The sequence below is a fragment of the Setaria italica genome, chromosome I (genome assembly GCF_000263155.2).
Source record: "Setaria italica strain Yugu1 chromosome I, Setaria_italica_v2.0, whole genome shotgun sequence".
NCBI lineage: Eukaryota > Viridiplantae > Streptophyta > Magnoliopsida > Poales > Poaceae > Setaria > Setaria italica.
This window is the reverse complement of record NC_028450.1, coordinates 40,904,733-40,925,095: the sequence shown is the minus strand read 5'-3', so window position 1 is coordinate 40,925,095 and position 20,363 is coordinate 40,904,733. Positions and strand designations below refer to the sequence as shown.

General features: G+C 51.6%; 2 protein-coding genes across 2 annotated transcripts; both read left to right on the top strand.

Moving 5' to 3' along the window:
• The first annotated feature begins 2,643 nt into the window (after window positions 1-2,643).
• LOC101778169 (phosphoenolpyruvate carboxylase kinase 2) lies at window positions 2,644-4,117 on the top strand. Its single transcript, XM_004954232.3, has 2 exons — window positions 2,644-3,542; window positions 3,682-4,117. The coding sequence occupies exons 1-2, from the start codon at window positions 2,729-2,731 to the stop codon at window positions 3,720-3,722; spliced, it is 855 nt and encodes a 284-aa protein (XP_004954289.1). The 5' UTR covers window positions 2,644-2,728; the 3' UTR covers window positions 3,723-4,117.
• Window positions 4,118-14,689: 10,572 nt separating this feature from the next.
• LOC101777756 lies at window positions 14,690-19,719 on the top strand. Its single transcript, XM_004954231.3, has 2 exons — window positions 14,690-15,887; window positions 17,289-19,719. The coding sequence occupies exons 1-2, from the start codon at window positions 15,585-15,587 to the stop codon at window positions 19,188-19,190; spliced, it is 2,205 nt and encodes a 734-aa protein (XP_004954288.1). The 5' UTR covers window positions 14,690-15,584; the 3' UTR covers window positions 19,191-19,719.
• Window positions 19,720-20,363: the final 644 nt, after the last annotated feature.

Here is a 20,363-nt window from a genome sequence, read left to right as displayed (position 1 = left end):
GATCAAGAGCTAAGCAGATATCCCAGGTCATGTGTCCGACGCTGACGGTCATCGGCCGATTTCAGCGTCAACAATTGTCTGTTGGAAAAACGATCGGTAAACCGGCTTCTCCTCCCTACTCGTGCTCATTTCTATATGTCATCTCCTCCCTATCGATCTAATCTGTCTACGCCGCTCACTATTCTCTCCACCGTCCAGCTCCAGCGCGGCAGTGCCTAGCATTAGTGCCTTGCTCCTCATGCTCAGTGGTGCCCCACCCGGGACCGCCTCCAGCTACACACATCGAAACATTGACCTTCGCCCAGGCCACCATCTCCGCCTACCCGCCGAGCTCCACCTCGCTCGCTGCCTCCACGCGCCAGCCCAGCTCTACACCTCCACCCCTATCGCCGACCTTCATCTCGCCGTTTAGATTCGTCTTATGTAATGGGTTTTGTAAATAGTCTACATTTAATACTCCTAATTAGTATCTAAACATTCGATGTGACAGGTGCTAAAGTTTAGCAAGCGGAAGAAAACAGGCCCTATATATCCATCAAAATGAAGATGTCATGGAGCCAGTGAGCCATGGAGGGCCAGTGGCCTGCGTCGTGGTAGCATTTGTCGTTTAATCCGGAGGAGACTGGAGAGAGGGATATTTTTCTGTGTTAGCATTCAACTAGGTATAATATCAATTCATGTCTTGTCATGTCAGCTCGCCAGCAAAGCCAGGGGCCCCATGGGCCATGGCATTCACAGTTTGCATATATTATGCGCCAACCATACTCATCAACTCATCCATTTCCACTTGCTACTTTATTTATCAGTAATCAAAAAGGGCAATCATGCATGCAGAAACCATTGTCTGTCTCCTTCCTTTCGCTGTTCCTCAAAAAAAAAACATAACCATGTGTCGTTATCACTGACGCCACCACTGGATGAGTGGTGCTACTGGATCAGCAGGTGGCCGGTCCAATTGGGAATCCATTCCTGAGATTCCAGAACTGTGTACTCCGGCGCCAAAGAATATACGCGCGGACGGACGAGGAATCGGAGAGGAATGTCGTCGCCGGCGCTGTAGCCAGGTGGCGCACCTCGGCCGGCTCCCAAAGCGTGGAGCCCAATGATGATCGATCGCCTCCGCGAGTCGTCACCGACGACGATGACTTTTGATCCGGGGGTTCGCAGCTGCTAGCTCCTAGCTTCGCCCGCCGCCGCGGTCTCTGTCTACGGGTCGGTCTCTACCCGCTGTCCAGATGGAGATGTGGGTGTTCCGGAGCCGGAGCGCAACGTTTTTGGCGTTCGCCGTGCGCGCGCGGCGGCGTCGAGAGTCCCCCGTGACCGTGTTAACGTTTGGCAGCGCCGCCGCCGCACACGCGCGCGCGGAATTCTCTCTCTGGAGCGATGGTTCTGTGCCGAGGTTTCGATTCTACGGCCGCACCCGCACGCGGAGCGGCGCCGAACGTTCGTCCCGTCCGTGGTCTAGTTTCGGCGGGCGGCACACTACCGGCCAGACTCTCCTCTGTACGACTCACCGGACGTACGCCAATGTTGTAGCGTCCGGAGCGAAGGACTGTACTGATGCCCGTGCGTGTGCGTATTCTCATACAAGTCATACACGTGTCATGAGCCAGAGATGCATGCATGCGTGTGCATGCCAACATGTCATGGTCGATGGATGGTCATGCTACTACCGTCCTGAATCCTGATCCTGATTTTTGTCTGTTCCGCCCGGTTTTCAGGCAGCCTACAGTAGATAAGGCGGAGGTAAAGCAGCAGCTGCTGGTACCGGCAGATTTGGCAGCGCATAGACAGACGCTCACGAGGCAGGTGATCCAACAATCTTCGTCATGGAATCTCGTGGATTTTAGCTAGCGGTTTGTATCGGACTCAGCGAGAAACGCCGATCGAGCGCCGGAACAGGACAGCGCAGCGTTTCGTTTCTTAGAAGTCATCGATCGGGATGCACATCTGCAAGTTCTGGACCCAGCCAAAACGGACAGCATCTGTTCACGCGATCGATCACTGAAATGTTTTTTGAAAGGTATCGATCACTGAATTAGCATGGGGCTTAATGCTTTAAGCTTCAAATGACAGGATTAACAGGAGCAGATACTGATGGACGGAGACCATGCATGTGTCCCCACCGCAAAGATGCAGCCGCAAAAACCATGCATGTCCCCGTCACACCCTCCAGTCCTCCAGAGAGGCCACGTACGCTGCATGCACAGCCCCAATAATTCACTGCCTTCTGGGCCCACCGGCCATGCTGTCACTTGTCTGATAGCGGCCGTGCATCTTCCTCCCTAATCCAGAATCTATTTATTTCGCAAAGAGGAATGGTGGAATCTACGGAGTATATTTTCTAGCGAGGGGGGAAAATGCAGAATCGTTGATATGGGCAAGCCATTCATCATCTCAGGGAGCACGTACCTGGAACCATGGATTCTTTGGGTCAAATTAATTGGCAATTAAATCGTTGATTAGCTTACTAATCACTTTGGTACGATTTCCTTCAGGCAAAGCCGAATGCATGCGTGAGTGGGCTAGCTAGCAGCCAAAAGAGGCAGCGTGGAATATTCGGTTCCCCTCGGACCCGGCCCCCACCTGAACCGAACGCTGCCTGCTGCTGCTGCATTAATAGAGGCGTCCCCGCCGTCCGGCGGGTCGAGACCAGCACACAACGCACGCACCACCACACCAACGCCGACCAACCCAACCACCAACACCACCACCCAGCAGCAGGAGCATGAGCGGCGGCGAGGAGGCGCTGCGGCGGGAGTACGTCATCGGCGACGAGATCGGGCGCGGCCGCTTCGGCACGGTCCGCCGCTGCTACGCCGCCGCCACGGGTGCGCCCTTCGCGCTCAAGTCCACGCCCAAGGAGCCGCTGCGGGAGCTGGAGGCGGACCCGCTGGACCTGGCCCTCGCGGAGCAGGAGCCCAAGGTGCACCTCCTCGTGTCCGCGCCGCCGCCCGCCAGCCGCCACGTCGTCGCGCTCCACGCCGCCTTCGAGGACGCCGACGCCGTCCACCTCGTGCTCGACCTCTGCGAGGGCGGGGACCTCTTCTCCCTCGTCTCCGCGCGGGGCCCGCTCCCGGAGCCCGAGGCGGCCGACCTCGCGGCGCAGCTCGCCGACGCGCTCGCGGGATGCCACCGCCGCGGGGTCGCGCACCGCGACGTCAAGCCGGACAACCTCTTCTTCGACGCCGGCGGCGCGCTCAGGCTCGGCGACTTCGGGTCCGCGGGGTGGTTCGGGGACGGCCGCCCCATGACGGGGCTCGTTGGGACGCCCTACTACGTGGCGCCCGAGGTGGTGGCCGGGAGGGAGTACACAGAGAAGGTGGACGTGTGGAGCGCCGGGGTGGTGCTCTACGTCATGCTCTCCGGGACCGTGCCCTTCGGCGGCGCCACCGCGGGAGAGATCTTCGAGGCCGTGCTCCGGGGCAACCTGCGCTTCCCGCCGCGCGCCTTCGCGGGGGTCTCGCCGGAGGCCAAGGACCTCATGCGCCGCATGCTCTGCAAGGACGTCTCCCGAAGGTTCTCCGCCGAGCAAGTCCTAAGTAAGAAGAGCAGCCCATGCCCATGTCCTTATCGACTCCGTTGCCGCCCTTGTTCTTGAACAGCATATGCAGATCTGGTGATTCTGATCGTCGATGGAAATGTTTGCTGATGATTGGCGTCGTTTTCTTCTACCTGCAGGGCACCCATGGATCGTGACCCGAGGGGGGAGTGCGGCGTGACCTGCTGATTCAGATCATCAGATGCTCCGCTTCATCCGTCCGCAGTGTAGATAAGATAATGGCGTTCGTCGAAGAGGAGTAGGGAGCGACCTTTTGCAGTGGATTTTTGCTTCGTTTCTGGCAATCGTCGATGGACAGTAGTGCCGGTAGCAGTAATCTAGCCTAGGCGAGCACTCGTGAAGCAGGAATTTGGGGGGCTTCCTGAGTTTGTCTGTCAATGTTCGTCTCGCTTGCTCTTTGTTTTTGTAACCCGTGTACAGTCGTCTTCGTTCTGGCTCAAGAAGAGAGAACTAGACTTGTTCGGCAGAGAATGGACCCCCCAAAAATTGGGAAAACTTATGTACAGTTCAGTTGCGTGTTCCTTCCATTTTGCTAGCGAATCTCTGTGCTTCCTATATCTGAACCTTGGATTGGATGGATCATGAATACCCTGATGTGTGCTGAGACTTGTGAAGGTGCTCATATGTTGATGTCAGGAAGTTGATGTGTTCATGGGAATTCCAAATGGTTTCAGTTCAGTTTCAGTCTTCAGTTTGTACCACCGATTTGATTTGGGAAGATAGGCAGTGAGATTTCTCCTCGTTCTATTTTTTCAAGAACGCTACAACTGTGCTTGACCTGTGTAAGAAGGGAATAGTTGGGCATCCTGTGCGTGCATTGCTGGTGATTATTTCAGTTGCCAACGAAACCATTGTTCCACGTTCACAGACTAGGAAAATGAAACGGTTCTCCTGTTGATAGTGATCACATTCAGATATCAGCAGTACTTCCCCCCGCTACTTCAACCAAGCCTGAAACTGAATCCATGGCTGTGATTGCGCTTGTCGCTTCTGAAATTGCTGCAACTTCGAATAGCGCCTCGCATGCGGAAAAAGACTAGTTGAGACTACCATCACCAGACCGAAAAAGGGCCAGGTCATGTCAGCATTGAGCTGCTTCTCTACTTGCTCCGCTGCCTGTTTCGACGTTTCGTCCATCCTTTTCCCCCGGCTTTCCGGCTGCTGGCGGACACGGATACGGCAGCATGCTGGCTCACGGCCCGCACCCTGCTCGCAAAGCAACCGCTCTCCTCCGTCTGTAGCAGCGGCAGCCAAAGAAACAGCCCTATCCCGTGAGCAACGAGCACCTCTCCTAGCCTTGCCCCCTCTCGTTTCCATGATCGCGAAGCCAGCAGCTCAGACCGAAACCATGTGAAGCGGCGCAAGTTGCTAGCGGTTGCAGAAAGTGTAGTGCCCTTAAAACCGTCCAAAGGATGGAGGGAGGGGAGAGCTGGGGAGTTTGCCATCTGAATGATGTCCCTTCACGTTCCACCCGGCCTTGGGCGCTACGAAAACGCGATTCCTGCTGCAGCTGGTATTTGATTTGAGCGTTCGATTTGGATGGGCGGGGAGGCGAAGCTGCAAGGGGCCCTTGCTGCTGGAGCTGGACCGAGGCAAAGCACCAATAGCTAGCTGGTTCGTTCCTTTTTTCTGCTGAAACCACCATTTCTTTCAGCCAAAGCGTGCCCATCAGATCAGAAACCTTTTCCGTGCACCAGGTTGTTGTCAACTTTAATGTCTGGTAACCGAAGTGCAGACAGTTTTGTTGCCCGCTGTCCCCGCTTCTCTTTATGGTTGGACGGACAGCACAGCGTGAACTCCTACATACGAATACGATGACTCCTGACAAATGCAGTGGCAATTGTTTTTCCTGTTTGTTTTCTGAAGATAACCGTCGAGACTCGAGACTCTTCCTGCTCAGGTTCAATTCCTTTGAGAGCGAGAAGGCAGAACCACCACCCAACGGCGGCATCTGGCCCTGGCCAAGTGTACTGGGCCGCTTTGTCGATTCTGTCGGGTCCAACAGTGGCTCGGCCCATAGACATCTCCTGTACCGTGTGATGCGTCAAAAAGATCCATTGTATCTTCACATGAGTTTTGGTGGGCCGTTTTGTGCGTGGGGGCAAGTAGCTGGGCTCATTTTATATTGGACCATCACTCCATCAGTCGTAACCCTCGGCCCATACGCACAATTTGAATTGTGGATCAAGATATCAAATGGACCGAAACAACCACTCCACTGAAGCAAAAGCATCAGTTTCTTTCTATGCATCTCTGTAATCAAAGAGATCAAGAAAAAGCATTTCTCTATTCCCCCTACAAAATTTACCGGTGCCATTCCTCCCAAATCACTATTAACCATTGTACATTCCAAGGAAAATGTGAATCCCCTATGTTGAAGGGTTAACGAGCGTGCGCGCAGCCGCGCACACCTCTTTCACTTTGTAGCATAGGCATAGCACCTACGAACGCACGCTCTATAGAACCGCATGACATGGTATCGCATCCCCACCTAATCCTCCTTTGAGCACAGCAGGTAAATGGCCACATGACAAGCATATGCGTGTCGTGTGGGTGTGGCTATCTCTCTTCGCTGGCTCTGCCCATCTTCGTGCAGCCACGCCAGCAACTCCAATAGCACACCGCACATGCTGCTGGATTACGACGCCGGATCATCTAATATGACCCAGGATTTCATATATTTTGAGTTCATGCAGAGATCTTTCAGTTCGAGCTCTGAACGCCGCAACTTTTTCAATCTTAAAAAACATCTTAAAAAGCTTCAAATTTGATTGTTTTTTAGCTTCATCACCTTTTCTGGTTGTCCGTCGTATGATGATAGTGGGATCGGAGCTGAAAAAGGACTGCTATTTTTTAGTACTCTGCTCTGCTGTCCGACAAACCACATTGCCCTCCACATCACATTGATTATTCTCTAACCAGACCAATACCTACTAATTTATTCGGTAATCGTTGGCCATTAGAATTGAGTAAAGGCTAATGCAGTTTCAGCGTCCCACCGGCTATTAGTAGTAGTACACTACTGAGCACCTGCACTCGAGTCTGCAAAAAAATAAGTGTGCTCTAGTGGAATCTGGAAAGTGGAGTCCTAATTCTGCTGCTATTCTTCTTTTTCATCTTTAAAAAAAATAGAAGAAACAATTGTGTACTCGTCTAGTCCAATGAAACGAGATGATATGCTGTATTTAGAACGTTAATGCAAACGTTGTACTCCTATTTGCATGTCAGAAAAGGCGTCCTTTAACGTAACAAAACCTACATTTGCTAAAAGGAGCAGCACCAACACCCCCCACCTGAAAAAAGCACACGTCAATCAGGTACTCCCCAAAGCAGCCGCCACAGGATTCTCATGATATCTTGGTGTGGTGGTACATGGGCATAAATTCTGAGGATAGCGGCAGCAGGAATAGCACAAAGGGAGCAGAAGAGATCAAAAGATGATGTGATGGGAGGTGCGTCCATCGGAGCAGGGAATCATGTATTCATTCATATTTGCATGCGTATGAGGATTTGCATGGTTGCCAATGTTACTCCCGCTGCCAGCTCTCCTACGCCTACTGTAGTAGATTCACTGTGCAAAGATGTGTGTTCATGCTTGCAATCATTCAGGCTTTGTTTTGCGGCCGTCACTGGTCAGGAGGATCACTGCAGTCCGCAGATTCCTTTTGATGTCCCAATTTGCAGGGAAGGGACCAAAGAGAGGCCGGAGGCTAGCTGCAGCTGCTAACCTGGCTCCGTCCGAAATTCAGCATGGTACCATGTTTCTTGCAAGGGTGCAAAAATACTTCAATGCAATCTCTAGTCTCTAGGCTCTAGAAGGTGAGGCACTGGAGTGGTTGGCGACCAGTCAGGTGACCTGTTCTTCCCTGCAAAGGACGAGCAACAACAGCAACTGCTCCATTTGCTGACAAGCTGGCAGCGTCGCAACGTTGCCTCAAAAGATGCCATCACAATTCACAAAGGGACATCGATCGATCGATCGGTGTAGGCCTCTATGAATGATTCAATTTGTGCGTGTATTCTTGCCAGCGACGGTAGAATGCGTAATAACCGCGCAAGCTTACAGCGTGTGCTGGTAACCACATGCAGTGTCTGACTGATGCCGGTGCAGCGACCGATTCAGAGGCGAATGTTTGTGCGTAGAAAGCAACTGTGAAATCTTCCAAGGACGAGGAGGACGACCACCGGGTGATCCCTCTCCAGGAGAAGTGCTGTAGTCTGTACAGACTCGATCCTTCTCCTATGCTTTCTCAAGGCAATGACACATCGGGCTAGCAGTGGCCATATGTGTCATGATCCTACCTGACCTCAAAGCATGGTCACCCACACGCCCAGCCGAATTACTGAATAAATGGAGTTATGGACGTCTTGTCTGATCTGATTTATTGGTGGAAGTAATCGCCTGTTAATCCAGTCAAAAATTAAAACAATACCCATCGGCAGCTGAACGGCCTGATCAAGATGCAAGATGAGCCATCGTCGTCAGTGCTTTTACTCCACCGTCAGTAAATTTCCGACTCGGCGTGGTCTCGGTAATGCATGGATAAAGGTGTCTACTCACATGTCATAAAAGATCTTTGGATACTAATTAAAAATATTAAACATAATCTAATTATAAAACTAATTGCACAAATGGAGTCTAATTCGCGAGACGAATCTATTAAGCCTAATTAGTTCATGATTTGACAATGTGGTGCTACAGTAACCATTTGCTAATGATGGATTGATTAGCCTTAATAGATTCGTCTCGCGAATTAGACTCCATTTATGCAATTAGTTTTATAATTAGCTCATATTTAATCTTCCTAATTAGCATCTGAACATCCGATATGATCCTACTGAAGTTTAACACCTCATATCAAACAACCCCTGATATCCTACCACTAGAGACGGATAGATACATGTAACTGTCCTCGGATCATCCTTGATAGCAGCTTGTGCTGGAGAGAAAGTCTTCACCCCACCGCTGGCTTTAATAATTTTCTGACGGCAACAGCGTAGTCCGGCGGCATATTCTTAGCGTGCAGATGAGGTAAACCACCTCTTTGTTAATTTTCCAGTCGAAGCTCGAAAGGTATGGGAGAGACGGGACGGGCATCTCGTAGACTCGCAGCGCCGGTCGCGGAGCACATGTCGCGGGGCGTGGACAGGCACGCGACACGACACGGGTGTTCTGTTTTTCCTCGCCGCCGCCCGCCGCCGCCGCCGCCACCGCGTGGCTGACCACCGGCCGTAGTAACCAAGTGTCCGGAAGACCGGAAAGCAGCAGAGCGGAGGCGCCTCCTTTCACGGGACGCAATAGCGACGGGAGCTTGGTTGATCGCTCCGGCCAGTCGCGCGCGGAATCGGATGCCGCGGCCGCGGACTACTCTTTTGTAGCGTTGCGCGCCAGCCGGCGCGCCCGGTGAAGGCGACACGATGCGGGACTTGCCCTTGCAAACCAGTTTTCTAAAAAAAAATGACTCCTTCACGAAAGAGGTCGCTGGCTCACTGGCGTGTGGGCCCAAGCAGACTGCATGAGTCGCCATGGCCCACCTGACAGCGTGAGACCACGACGATAAGTGACTGTCGAGCGGGGCTGGCTCAGTGTGTTGCGCGGTGAAATAAAAAGTTAGCTGATCCGCCGCTGGATTAGGATGACTTACTTGCGCTTAAATCAGGGGGAGGTCAAGTTGTCGCTGTTCGAAGTGGGGGATAGGATTGGGGCCATGTTTAGTTACTCCCAACTCCCAACTTTGACACTATGCAAAAAGAAGATTCCCTATCACATCAAACTTGCGGTACATGCATGGAGTACTAAATGTAGATGAAATTAAAAACTAATTGCACAGTTTTGTTGTACTTTGCGAGACGAATCTTTTAAGCCTAATTAGTCAATATTTGGACAATAATTCACAAATACAAACGAAACGCTACAGTGTGCTACAGTGCTGTAACAGTAATTTGGCACCTCCCAAATTCCCCAACTAAACACGGCCTGGGTTTGGGTCGGATGAGAATGGGATTGGCGCGGTGAAACGAAAGTGACGGCTCATCCAATCCACTGGCCCAGGAGACTTGCGCCTTTTGATGCCACCGCCAATCCCACCTGCATCTCTGCATTTCGCCACGGCGCTTGGTAGGGACATGCGCATTCCATTAAAATCTACACGTACCAGACCCATTGCCGGAGCGTATCCGTGGCCCCTTTCTTCTTCATCCAGTCATTCCTTTTCTCCGATGTCTTGTGCGTGCGAGCCCCTGAATTGTCTTGTTGCGTGCGAGATGGATTGTGTATCTGTGCTGCTGCGAAAGTTTGAGCTGCCGGCGGAGAAGAATTATGCTAATAGCCACACTAATGCCGGCGCGCAGGCTGCCTGTCAGATTGGAGAGGAGTTCGTGGAGGAGATTGAAGAGGAGGTCGTCGACAGTTAAGGCCGCGCGCGCTGCTGCTGCGATGCCGGGCCGCTCCAGCGCGCGCAGGCCGGCGCCCCCACGCGAGCAGAGGAAGAGGATGGGAGAAAAGAGGAGAGAGAGAAGAGAGGATGGGAGAAAAGAGAGAGGGATATGTGGGTCATTGCACTGTTTACAGTAGGTAAATAGAACTATTTACACCAAATTCTGTAAACAGAACTATTTACACCAAATTCTCGTGTTTCTAGAGCTAGAGTATTGAAATCAGCCAAACACGTGTAGTAACTTCATATTTGGAATCAGCTAAACACTTGTAGCAACTTCATATTTGTGAAGTGGAGCGGAAAAAAATAAAGTTGATGGAGTTAAACTATTTTTTAAGTGAAATGCTGCCAAAAGATCCTTGCCCTGTACACACGCAATCCGAAGGGGCAGCAGCTTGTCCGGCCATCAAAAGGCAGGAGTAGAATACGGGATACCCGTAGACCAATCTGGCAATCTTTTCAGCTCCGATCCGGGCTGAGATCAGAGGACGGAGACCAGTGTTCGCTGCAGGTTCCAAGGACAGATTGGCACGCACATGAGGTTAAGGGTATTTAGTAGCATTTCATTTAAAAAATAGCTTCACTCTACCAACTTAAGAAAATATAGAGTTGTTGTACGTATTTAGCTAATTGCAGTGCTGAGCACTCCAGAAATATGAGAACTTGTTGAGAATAATCTATTTTGTCCCTTGTGAATGAGTCCACATATCATATCTTCTATTTTCTCCTCTCCTCTTCCTCTTTCTCTTTTTCTTCCTCTCTCTTCCCTTCTCTTCTCTTCTCAGTTTTAGACAGTGCTACATGTATTACGAGAAATTATCCTGAGAAATGTAGAACAATCTTGCTCATCAATCATCAATCGGAAATGACAATGAAAACGAATCTCATCTACACGAGCAAGCAATAAGCAGGCTTCAGCTAGCTTTTTCCTCTTTCTTCCTGCTCGCAAATCGTAAGAGCAGCAGCGCATGGGATCTTGCTCGCCCGCGACCACACGAAGCTTGAGCTCGACTAGCGTCCTGCAGCCCACATGTGCTGCCCTGGGGGAGCTCACCCTGCTAGCCTACGCCCCGGTCGCGCCGCCCAGGGGAGCTCGCCCCCATCGGCCATGGGCACCGGCCGCGGTGCCTGGGAAGCTTCCCCCGTCGGCCATGGGTCCCAGCTGCGGCGCCTGGGGAGCTCTCCCCGCCAGCCATGGAGGGCGCCCGGGGGAGTTCGCCCGCCGTCGGCCCTTTCCGGCAGTCGGGGGTGAGCCGGCCGCGGCAGGCAACAGAGGTGGGGGGGTGGGCTAGCGACGGCGGTCGGGGGCTACGCGGTCTGGCAGTCGAGGGCGGTGCGTTATGGCGGTTGGGGGCGAGCCGGCCGTGGTGGGTTGAGCGGCATTGGGAGGAAACGGCGACGCGGAGGGGATAGAAAAATTTAAAACGAACCTTAAGCGTGTAACCGGTGGCAATGGTGGGTAAGTAACTCCAAGTTGTTTTTGGAGCATCCCCTGAGGTACTCCACAAAAAATGTGGATCTGACACCGGGCTCCACCTTTTTTTCTGGAGCTGAAGTTGGTAGAGCTAGACGTGTTTGGCTGCGAGTTTTTTGAAGTTGGTAGAGTGAAGCTAATTTTCATAGAGTGGAGTGCTGGAAAAAAAAATTGGAAGTAGAGGTAGGCCGCGATGTTCACGCACGGGCTTGTTCGGTTGCCGCAGCACCATCCGATCCCAGGCGCTAGTTTTTTTTTAAAAAAAGATCCCAGGCGCTCAAAATCCAACGCCTGGGGTTGCTGCCTGGCTCAGGCAGGTTTGCCAGGGTCGCATCCAAAGAAGCTTACCCAAGCCGCCAGGGGATTCAGGTTCAGCAGCCGCGGGCATGTGGCGGTTTGAACAGTAAAGGGAGTGCGACTCGCACTTTGCCTGCAGCTGTAGCATATGGATGCCCAAAGACTTTGACCCTTGGGGCGTCTCCTCTCCTCCTTGGGAGCTGGGATTATTCGTTCCTTGGCTTAAGCCAACCTAGAAGACCGCATCTACGTGTCCACTACCACTGCCACTGCTTGCACGGGCCAGATCAAAGTCTGCACGAGAAGAGATTTGCTGTTCAGCTTGTTTGTTTGGTTGTTTGTTTATGCATAGAACACAATCCCAATTCAAAGACTGGCACGTGTTATGCTGGAAATTGTTGGTTGGTAGTACAGTGCTGCTGATGGCTGGTATATGTACAAAAAAATGTTGTTGCTACTGGTAGTGTAGTACCAGAACGAGTGCGTCCTTGGATTGGACTGGAGGCACGGCACGGCACAGCAACGTGCGAGCTGTGATGCTGTCGGAGTGGGTGGGTGTTGGCATCAAGCATCATGGGCGGACTCTGACTGATGGCGAGCGAGGTCAAAGAAAAGCGGACGGCATGCAATGGAGTGGACGACTCGACTCGGGCCGGGGCAGCCAGGCATCTCAAGCACCGGAGCAAGGCACCAATCAAAGCGGACACGCATAGACAGATACTGGTTGGCATTGGAATCGGAGGACCCCGCTTCGATCCTTCACTCCACTTCACTCGCGGGCAGCACATGCCGCCCACTCGAGCTCGAGCTCTCAAACACTTGTTCCAGGAAAGGGATCGTCAGGTTTCCCGGCGCCTGCTGCCCGTGGGCACTACAAATGAAAATAGTGCGTCTTCTTCTTCTGCCCCCTTTTCCGGGGTCAAAGAATGCGGTGGACGTGCACGAGCGATTCAACGTCGTCGAGCCGCCCGTGAGTAAACAACCAGCAGGTCCTACTTCCAGCTGTGTGCTCTACTATCGCTAGACTACTGCAAGATGAGGACTGAAACCACGATATAAATCCTATATTATTGTGTGGTCAGGTTACTTTGTCGACTATTGACTGCAAGCATCGTACGAGGCAGCTCTTATCCTCTTCCAAAAAGGAGTATCCTACGGTAACACGTCTACGCTCGTCGTTCGGTAGACTCCCACCACATCCTGCCGGGCGGCCTCTTCCATTCTAATCCGAGTCACCCAGCACTATGCTGTCCACTCAGCTTTCACTCATTACCGTACAGTTCGTAAGAGAGAACCAAACCCGAAAACATGACTTTTGCGTGGTTTTCTGATTAAGGTAACCGACTAAAAACGTGCAGAAAGAAGCGATAATACAAGCGACGGAGCTCATCGTTGCTGTCAGGTTCGTCTCAACAGCGACGCAGCAGCTCCGACCATTCGTCTTTTTTCCAAGCTAAATACGCCATTTTGTTTTTCACCACACAGCAGCCGCCATTTTGTTGACGAGCAGTCGAGCACGGAGCAACCAGTGCCAGACCGGCGTTGCCCGCAGCTGCAGTCGAGGAAGCGGACGATGCGCGGGCAGTGCAGCGGATGGTGGAGGTGGCGGCCGCATGCAGATACGGGGTCGCTCTCGACGGACTGGAGGCTGGACCATTCGCTGCGGGCTCCGTGAGAAGCGTGCGTGCACAGCGTGGAGCGGCGCGTGCCATGTAACCGCACAGGCAGCGCGGCAGGAGGGAGAGGTGGAGCAGGGAATTGACAACACGGGGGCGTCGGTAGGCCTTGTCCACTTCTCCTCACCGCCGGGGAGGCAGCACCGCAGCAGGCAGCGGTACCGCCACCGTCTCTGTGCGCCGTGGGGCGCCCATCCTATGATTATTCCCTCTCCATCCTTCCTCCCGTCCTGGTCCTGCACTCACAGACGTACTGTGCCGCAGTATGCATGCAGATCACGAGCCCCATCGACGGAGCACCATGCTTGGATTGAATGAATGAAAATTCTTTGGGCGTCTTCTGTTTCTATCCTCCCATTAAAAGAGCTCGATGAGACGATGACCTATGATGGCCTCCAAGTAGCTTCGCTACAAACACCTGAGCTCATGTCGCACAACACCTTCTCCCGGCTAATCCAAGCGGTCGTTCGATTCGAATGATGTAATGGGAGCACAAGCTTTTCCAACTTTACCACTCGGCAGCTCGTAATCGTACCGCCAAAGTTGCAGTTGACCTCATCAGTGCACAAGGCAAGGACAGACATCACGGCAGGGCACAAAGGTGGCCGGCCACGCACATCATTCACTCTCCATGCATCACCTGCTCTCATTCCCCTCCTTTATAGAAAGTCACGGGAGCAGGGAGGCCTCTGCTTTTCTTTTCTACGACCATTGTTTCCAAGTATTCTACTCTCCTCTGAGCTCTGAGACGGAGTCATCGTCTTCGTCTCCTTCGGTTCACCCCTTTGCTTTTAGGTTCCGCCCCACCGCCTGGGCGGCACTGACTCATGGTTGCTTTGCTTAGCTGGGGTTCCTATTTTCGGACATGTTTTAGGTTCAGCTCCGGGAAAGGTGTCGCTCTGCTTCCCTTCCCTGGATGAAATATATGCATGCTGTTTCAGTTCTCATGGATGGAAAAAAGTTATCAAGGATTTGAACATGCGGCACACGTTGGAGAGAGAGCAAAACGAGGTGGCATACCATACCACACTAGCGGAGGAAGAAAGCTCCATTCTCCACTAGTGGAGTATACACATACACATGCTCATGCATCCCAGTGGCGTAATAATACTAGTGGCACAGACGCACACACCAGCAAGCAACTTTGGAAATGGCTGTGCCCATCAACGGCGACACGAGGAAACCCGTGACAGGAAAGAGGCACCAGGAACAGGATCTGTGTGTGTACAATATAAAAGGAGAACAAGAATTTGACCCGGCCTTCTTTTTTTTTCCTTTCCCTTTCTTTTCTTTCTTTTTTCACATTGGGGCTTGGGAGAATAAAAAGGAGGAAACAAAGCATGTCAGAAAATTACCTGCACTCTCCTGATAAACTGCCGAGCACGGCACAGGCAGAGGCAGGGGCAGCCGCCGAAGCAAACAAGAGATCCAGCTCGGCGTGGCACACAAAGCGCATGGAAATACGAAGCAAATACAGTAGGGCCTTCCCCTTTCAGCCGCGCTGGTGGTCAGGTCAGACTTCAGAGCGCCCCCACCTTATACACACAGCACAGCAGAGCACTCCCAAGCCCGGAGCCTGAGCTGAGGCGCTGAGCTCTCGTCTTCACTCCTCGCCATCATTCACCTCTTCCCAACCTTTCCCCCCCTCCATAGCCATAGCTGGCCTGTGCCACTGTGCTTGCTTTGCTGCTTTCCTCTTTGTTAAAAGGCTGCTCCCTCTCCCTCCCTCTCCCCCTTTCTCTCTCATCCGTCGCAGCCCCGCCCGCGCGCACTCTTGTTGTCGCTTAAGGTCAAATAGCCATCCATCCATCCCATACGCCTCTTGCCCTTTCTCTTTCCTCTTTACCCTCCCTTTCTTGATTTTCCAAGCTACTACGAGCTCCGGTTCCCGGGTGCTGCTGCTTCTCATGGTCATGGCTTCCGCGCCGGCTCCTGCCAGCGGCCAAACCCAGCAAAGGCGCCGCCAAATCTGCTGCCTCTGACCTCTCCACCCACCAAATACCCAACCATAACCCACCAACCTTCTTCAGTTCTTCTTCTTCTTCCTGCAACAACAAGTAGCTCAACTCACAGTCAGCTCAGCTTATTGGCAAGTTAGCAGCAGCAGCTTCAGGCCGAGCTGCATCTGCACGAGTATAATGGAGAGCAGATGGCGGAAGGCCAAGATGTCGCTGGGGCTCAACCTCTGCGTCTACGTGCCCCGGACGCTGGAAGGCGACGACTCCAACTCGCCCAACACAGGCTCCTCCACGGCGGCGCTCGTGTCGCCCGTGGCGTCCTCGTCGTCCGCCGCCACGAGCGCCAACACCACCCCGACGGCCGCTTCGGCGGAGCAGAGCAACGGCAAGGCGAACGCCGGTGCCGGCGCGCTGATGCCGACCACACCGACGCCCACCTCCGCCGGCCTCCGCCTCTCCAAATCCGGCAGCAAATCCTTCAAGGTACCGACTTTCTTCCCCGTCTCCATCTAGGCATCTACAAAAGGCTGCAACTTGCCAAGATCCATCCTTGTAGAAGTCTGAAAGATCCATCGACTTGCTCGGCTAATTTCTTTAGGTCCTTCAACTGCAGTAGCAAGTCAGCTCCAAACAAGGGAAAAAATATTTACATGAGTAGCAAGTGTTCATTCAGGTTGAGTTGTACACCTGTGCTGTGATGCTTCTTTTGATCCAAATGATGCGTGCAACAGTGCTACCAGTACCTTTCATCACACATTCACACGCGCAAAAGAGAGCAACACTAGTAGAAAAAGGGGATGCAGGAGGAGATGGGCGGGGGTGTGGCAATGGTGGAGGAATATCATCATGAAGTGGTGGAGTTTGTCTTTCTTTAACCCATGGGGTCCTACTCTCCTCCCTTTCTCTTGCTATCTCACATTCCATAGACCATAGCCCATAGTCCACCACCACACCCCTCTCCCATTCATCATTCACTTTTTTCACCTCCGCTTTCCTCCTCTCCCTGTCTACCCAGCCCTCTCACTTCACTTCTTTTTGCGGAGGCATAGCATCCTTTTCAGAATAGCTTGGGCACTGTTCTCAGATCCCTTGTGCATTCTTGCTCCAACTTGCAATCGCAGCACACGAGAATTAAGAATTTCCGATAGAGCCCACCACCATTTCGCTTTGGGGCGCCTGGACGCCAGAATTGCAAAAGAAAATACTATGATCATGGCCCAGCTGCAATTGCTGTTAAAGTGCAGCTTCTGTAGCTATTTGTTTCTGACTTGCTGTTAGTATTTGGTTTTCAGACTGCTTGTCTGAGCCTCTGAGGTCATCGTCCCTTTATTCTTTTTTTCAACTGGGGTGAGGTGTATATTAGCTAGTCAGCAATGACTAATTCAGATTAAGGCATCTATCTAAATGGATAATCCTTAAAGATTAGTTTGACCATGGGTTGCTTGTTGCAACATTCCTGATTTTTGTAGTGTAGTTTCCCTGCAGAAGCCAAGTTTCTTCTATATTAGCTTTCAAAATGTCTACTCTCTCAACAGAAGTCCAATACTGCGGCCTCTGACCACAGTTTGGAATGAACTATTGACAGCACTAATTATCTCTTTATTGATCAAAGTACCAAACAATTTATTGACTTCCCTTTCATCACTGTGAATTTATCTGCAAAAGATGGATCAGCAAGGGCTTAAGGGCCACCTACCTCTCTGCCTACAAGTATTTGTAGAAGTTTTACATCTTTGTGCATTCTAGATGTCACTAGCCTGTTACGCAAAACTTGCATCATGTACTGGACATACCATAGGAGAATGGATGTTATCTTTTACATGTTAAACGTTTTGAACATTGTTCCAATGTGTGTTTCTTATTCTTATACATTTCTTTTTTCAGAAAACATGTGCCATATGCCTGACCACAATGAAGCCTGGTCAGGGCCATGCTCTCTTCACAGCTGAGTGCTCGCATACCTTCCACTTCCATTGTATTTCTGCAAATGTTAAGCATGGAAGCAGCAGCTGCCCAGTTTGCCGTATCAAATGGAAGGAGCTTCCATTTCGGGGCCCGTTGCCTGCTGAATTACCCCAAGTAAATGCAAGGATTAATCCAGGTAATGGGTATCAAAATGGAGGCCATATGACTATATTGCGACCACTTCCTCGTGCTCGCTCTTCTGGTAGGCTTCATCATCTGGCCGCATTGCTGCCTGACAATGACCCTAGTACTTTCAACGATGATGAACCCTTGGAATTGTCATGTGAAGCAACTGAAGACCCTCAGCAGGGCAGTTTGAGAACAGTAGAGATAAAGACACATCCTGAGTTCACTGAAGTACCTGAAAACACGTCAGAAAGAAACTTCACTGTTCTAATTCATCTTAAGGCACCCCTTGCTCAGCATTTGCAGACACCCAGCAATCTCGAAGATAGCAAAGGACCATGCACAACTCGCGCCCCTGTTGATCTCATCACAGTTCTTGATGTTAGTGGAAGCATGGCTGGTACCAAACTTGCATTGTTAAAGAGGGCTATGGGATTTGTCATTCAAAACCTTGGCTCTTCAGATCGTCTTTCCGTCATCGCCTTCTCATCATCCGCACGCAGGCTCTTCCCCCTTCGTAGGATGACTGAGTCTGGCCGACAGCAAAGCTTGATGGCTGTTAATTCATTGACATCAAATGGCGGGACCAATATCGCAGAGGGCCTCAGGAAAGGCTCCAAGGTTATCGAAGAACGCAAGGCCAAGAATCCAGTCTGCAGCATCATCCTTTTATCGGATGGTCAAGATACCTACACGGTCTCGCCAACTGCTGGTGTTCACAAAGGAGCACCTGAGTATTGTGCGCTCTTGCCATCCACTAATGGTAACCAGCAGGTACCTGTTCATGTCTTTGGATTTGGTGCTGACCATGACTCAGTCTCGCTGCACTCCATTTCACAAACTTCTGGTGGGACCTTTTCATTCATTGAGACAGAGGCTGCTATACAAGATGCATTTGCTCAGTGCATTGGTGGGCTTCTGAGTGTAGTTGCACAAGGTCTGCATGTAAAGGTGGAGAGCCTCCATCCTGACGTGCACTTTGGCTCCATCAGATCAGGCAGCTATTCTAGCAGAGTTTCAGACGATAAGAGGAATGGCTCCATAGATGTTGGAGACCTGTATGCTGAAGAGGAAAGGGATTTTCTCGTGTCTGTAAACGTTCCCCCAGGCTATGGGGAAACAGCACTTCTCAAGGTTGGCTGTGTCTACAAAGATCCACTGATGAAGGAGACTGTGAATATGGCTGATGTGCAAGTGAAGATCTCCAGGCCAGCATTCGTCTCAGTACAAAGCGTGTCTATCGAGGTGGACCGCCAGAAGAACCGTCTTCATGCAGCTGAGGTCATGGCCGAAGCAAGGTTTTCTGCAGAGCGTGGTGACCTGACAAATGCTGTCTCGTTACTAGAAGACTGCAGGAGAATGATCATGGGATCAGCATCAGGACAGTCCGGTGATCGTTTGTGCCAAGCATTGGATGCTGAGCTGAAGGAGATGCAAGATAGGATGGCCAATCGCCAAAGGTATGAGGCATCTGGTCGGGCGTATGTCCTCTCAGGCTTGAGTTCCCACTCATGGCAGAGGGCAACCGCACGTGGTGACTCCACAGACAGTGAGAGCCTAATCCAGGCCTATCAGACTTCATCTATGGTGGACATGCTGCTGCGCTCACAAACAATGAGCCGCTCGTCAACCCCTCGACAAACTCCACAGATGAGGCATGCAAAATCATTCCCAGCGCGCCCACAGCCAAGGTAATTGCATTATGGTGATGCCAAGAAGGATTTGCCTGAAGCCTAATTGCTCGTTAGTGGACGTAGTCATTTAAGTTCTTAGTTTTGTGGCGGGAGGATGGGACGGGGGTATAGTTTGTGTGGTATAAGGAGATGTAATGGTGTAAATTCAATTTGGGGGTGGTGGTGGGTAAATGGTGAGAGTAAGGTGTTTTGTAATTGGGGTAGGGGATGGTATACGTCCTGGCGGGGAATGGGCAAGAGGGTGGGCTATTTTTTTCCTTGGTGGTGACTTGGTATACTTCCAGTATTGTACTAGCTCCTTTGTGTGGTGATGTACATAAGAGAAGGGTATACATTTGTGAATTCCTTGAGGAGGATGGATACTTGATCCTGATCCTTGCAAGGTTTGTTCCCTACTTCCCTCTTCCTGGAAATGGAAAAGGGTTGTGGCTTCTTCATGGAAATGGAATTCTGATCCTGGCCTATGTTGTGCCTGGGTATTTTCTCCGTTGTTAATAGAAATTCGGATGCTCAGTTGTGCTCTGTTATAACTTATAAGGTTGTAAATATCGCAAGGAAGGTTTTGAAATTATGCTACTTGCTGGCTCAGTGCTTGAAATTTATGGTGATCCTGTATTAACAGTGAATGCTTGTCTAGAGCAACATGGTAGTGGTGGATGAAATACCTCAGGTTTCAGCATCAGCAGATCGGAGTCATCAACGCAGAGCTGCAGCTGAATCCACAAGGCAAACCTCCCCCTGGTAGTACCTAGAATCAATCCGGCGTGACAAAGGGGCGTGAAACATGTAAGAATTTTGAAGCGAGTAGAGATTCCGACGCCATAACTAGAAATTGGAATCACCTGGCCGGTTGACCCTGATCGTAATCATGCAGAAGACGCTCGTGGTATTCAGGGTGGGATCGTGAACTTGGGTCGCGGTGCGGTTCGGCCACCAGGACAGTCCGTCGGAGCCGGGGAAGTACGTAAAGCGGCGGCGGAGGGATGCGGCTGCGCTCGCCGTCGCCGCTTCCACCACGAACCCACCGCACGGGCGGCGAACGAGCAGTGAGGTGTGAGGGGAAGCAGAAAAGGAAAGACGAGAAGTAAAAGCGAGCGGCTGCGTGGGCCGCGTTTAGGGCATTGGACCGAGCAAGGTAATAGTAGCCCATTTATTTATTTGTCCATCTTGTTTT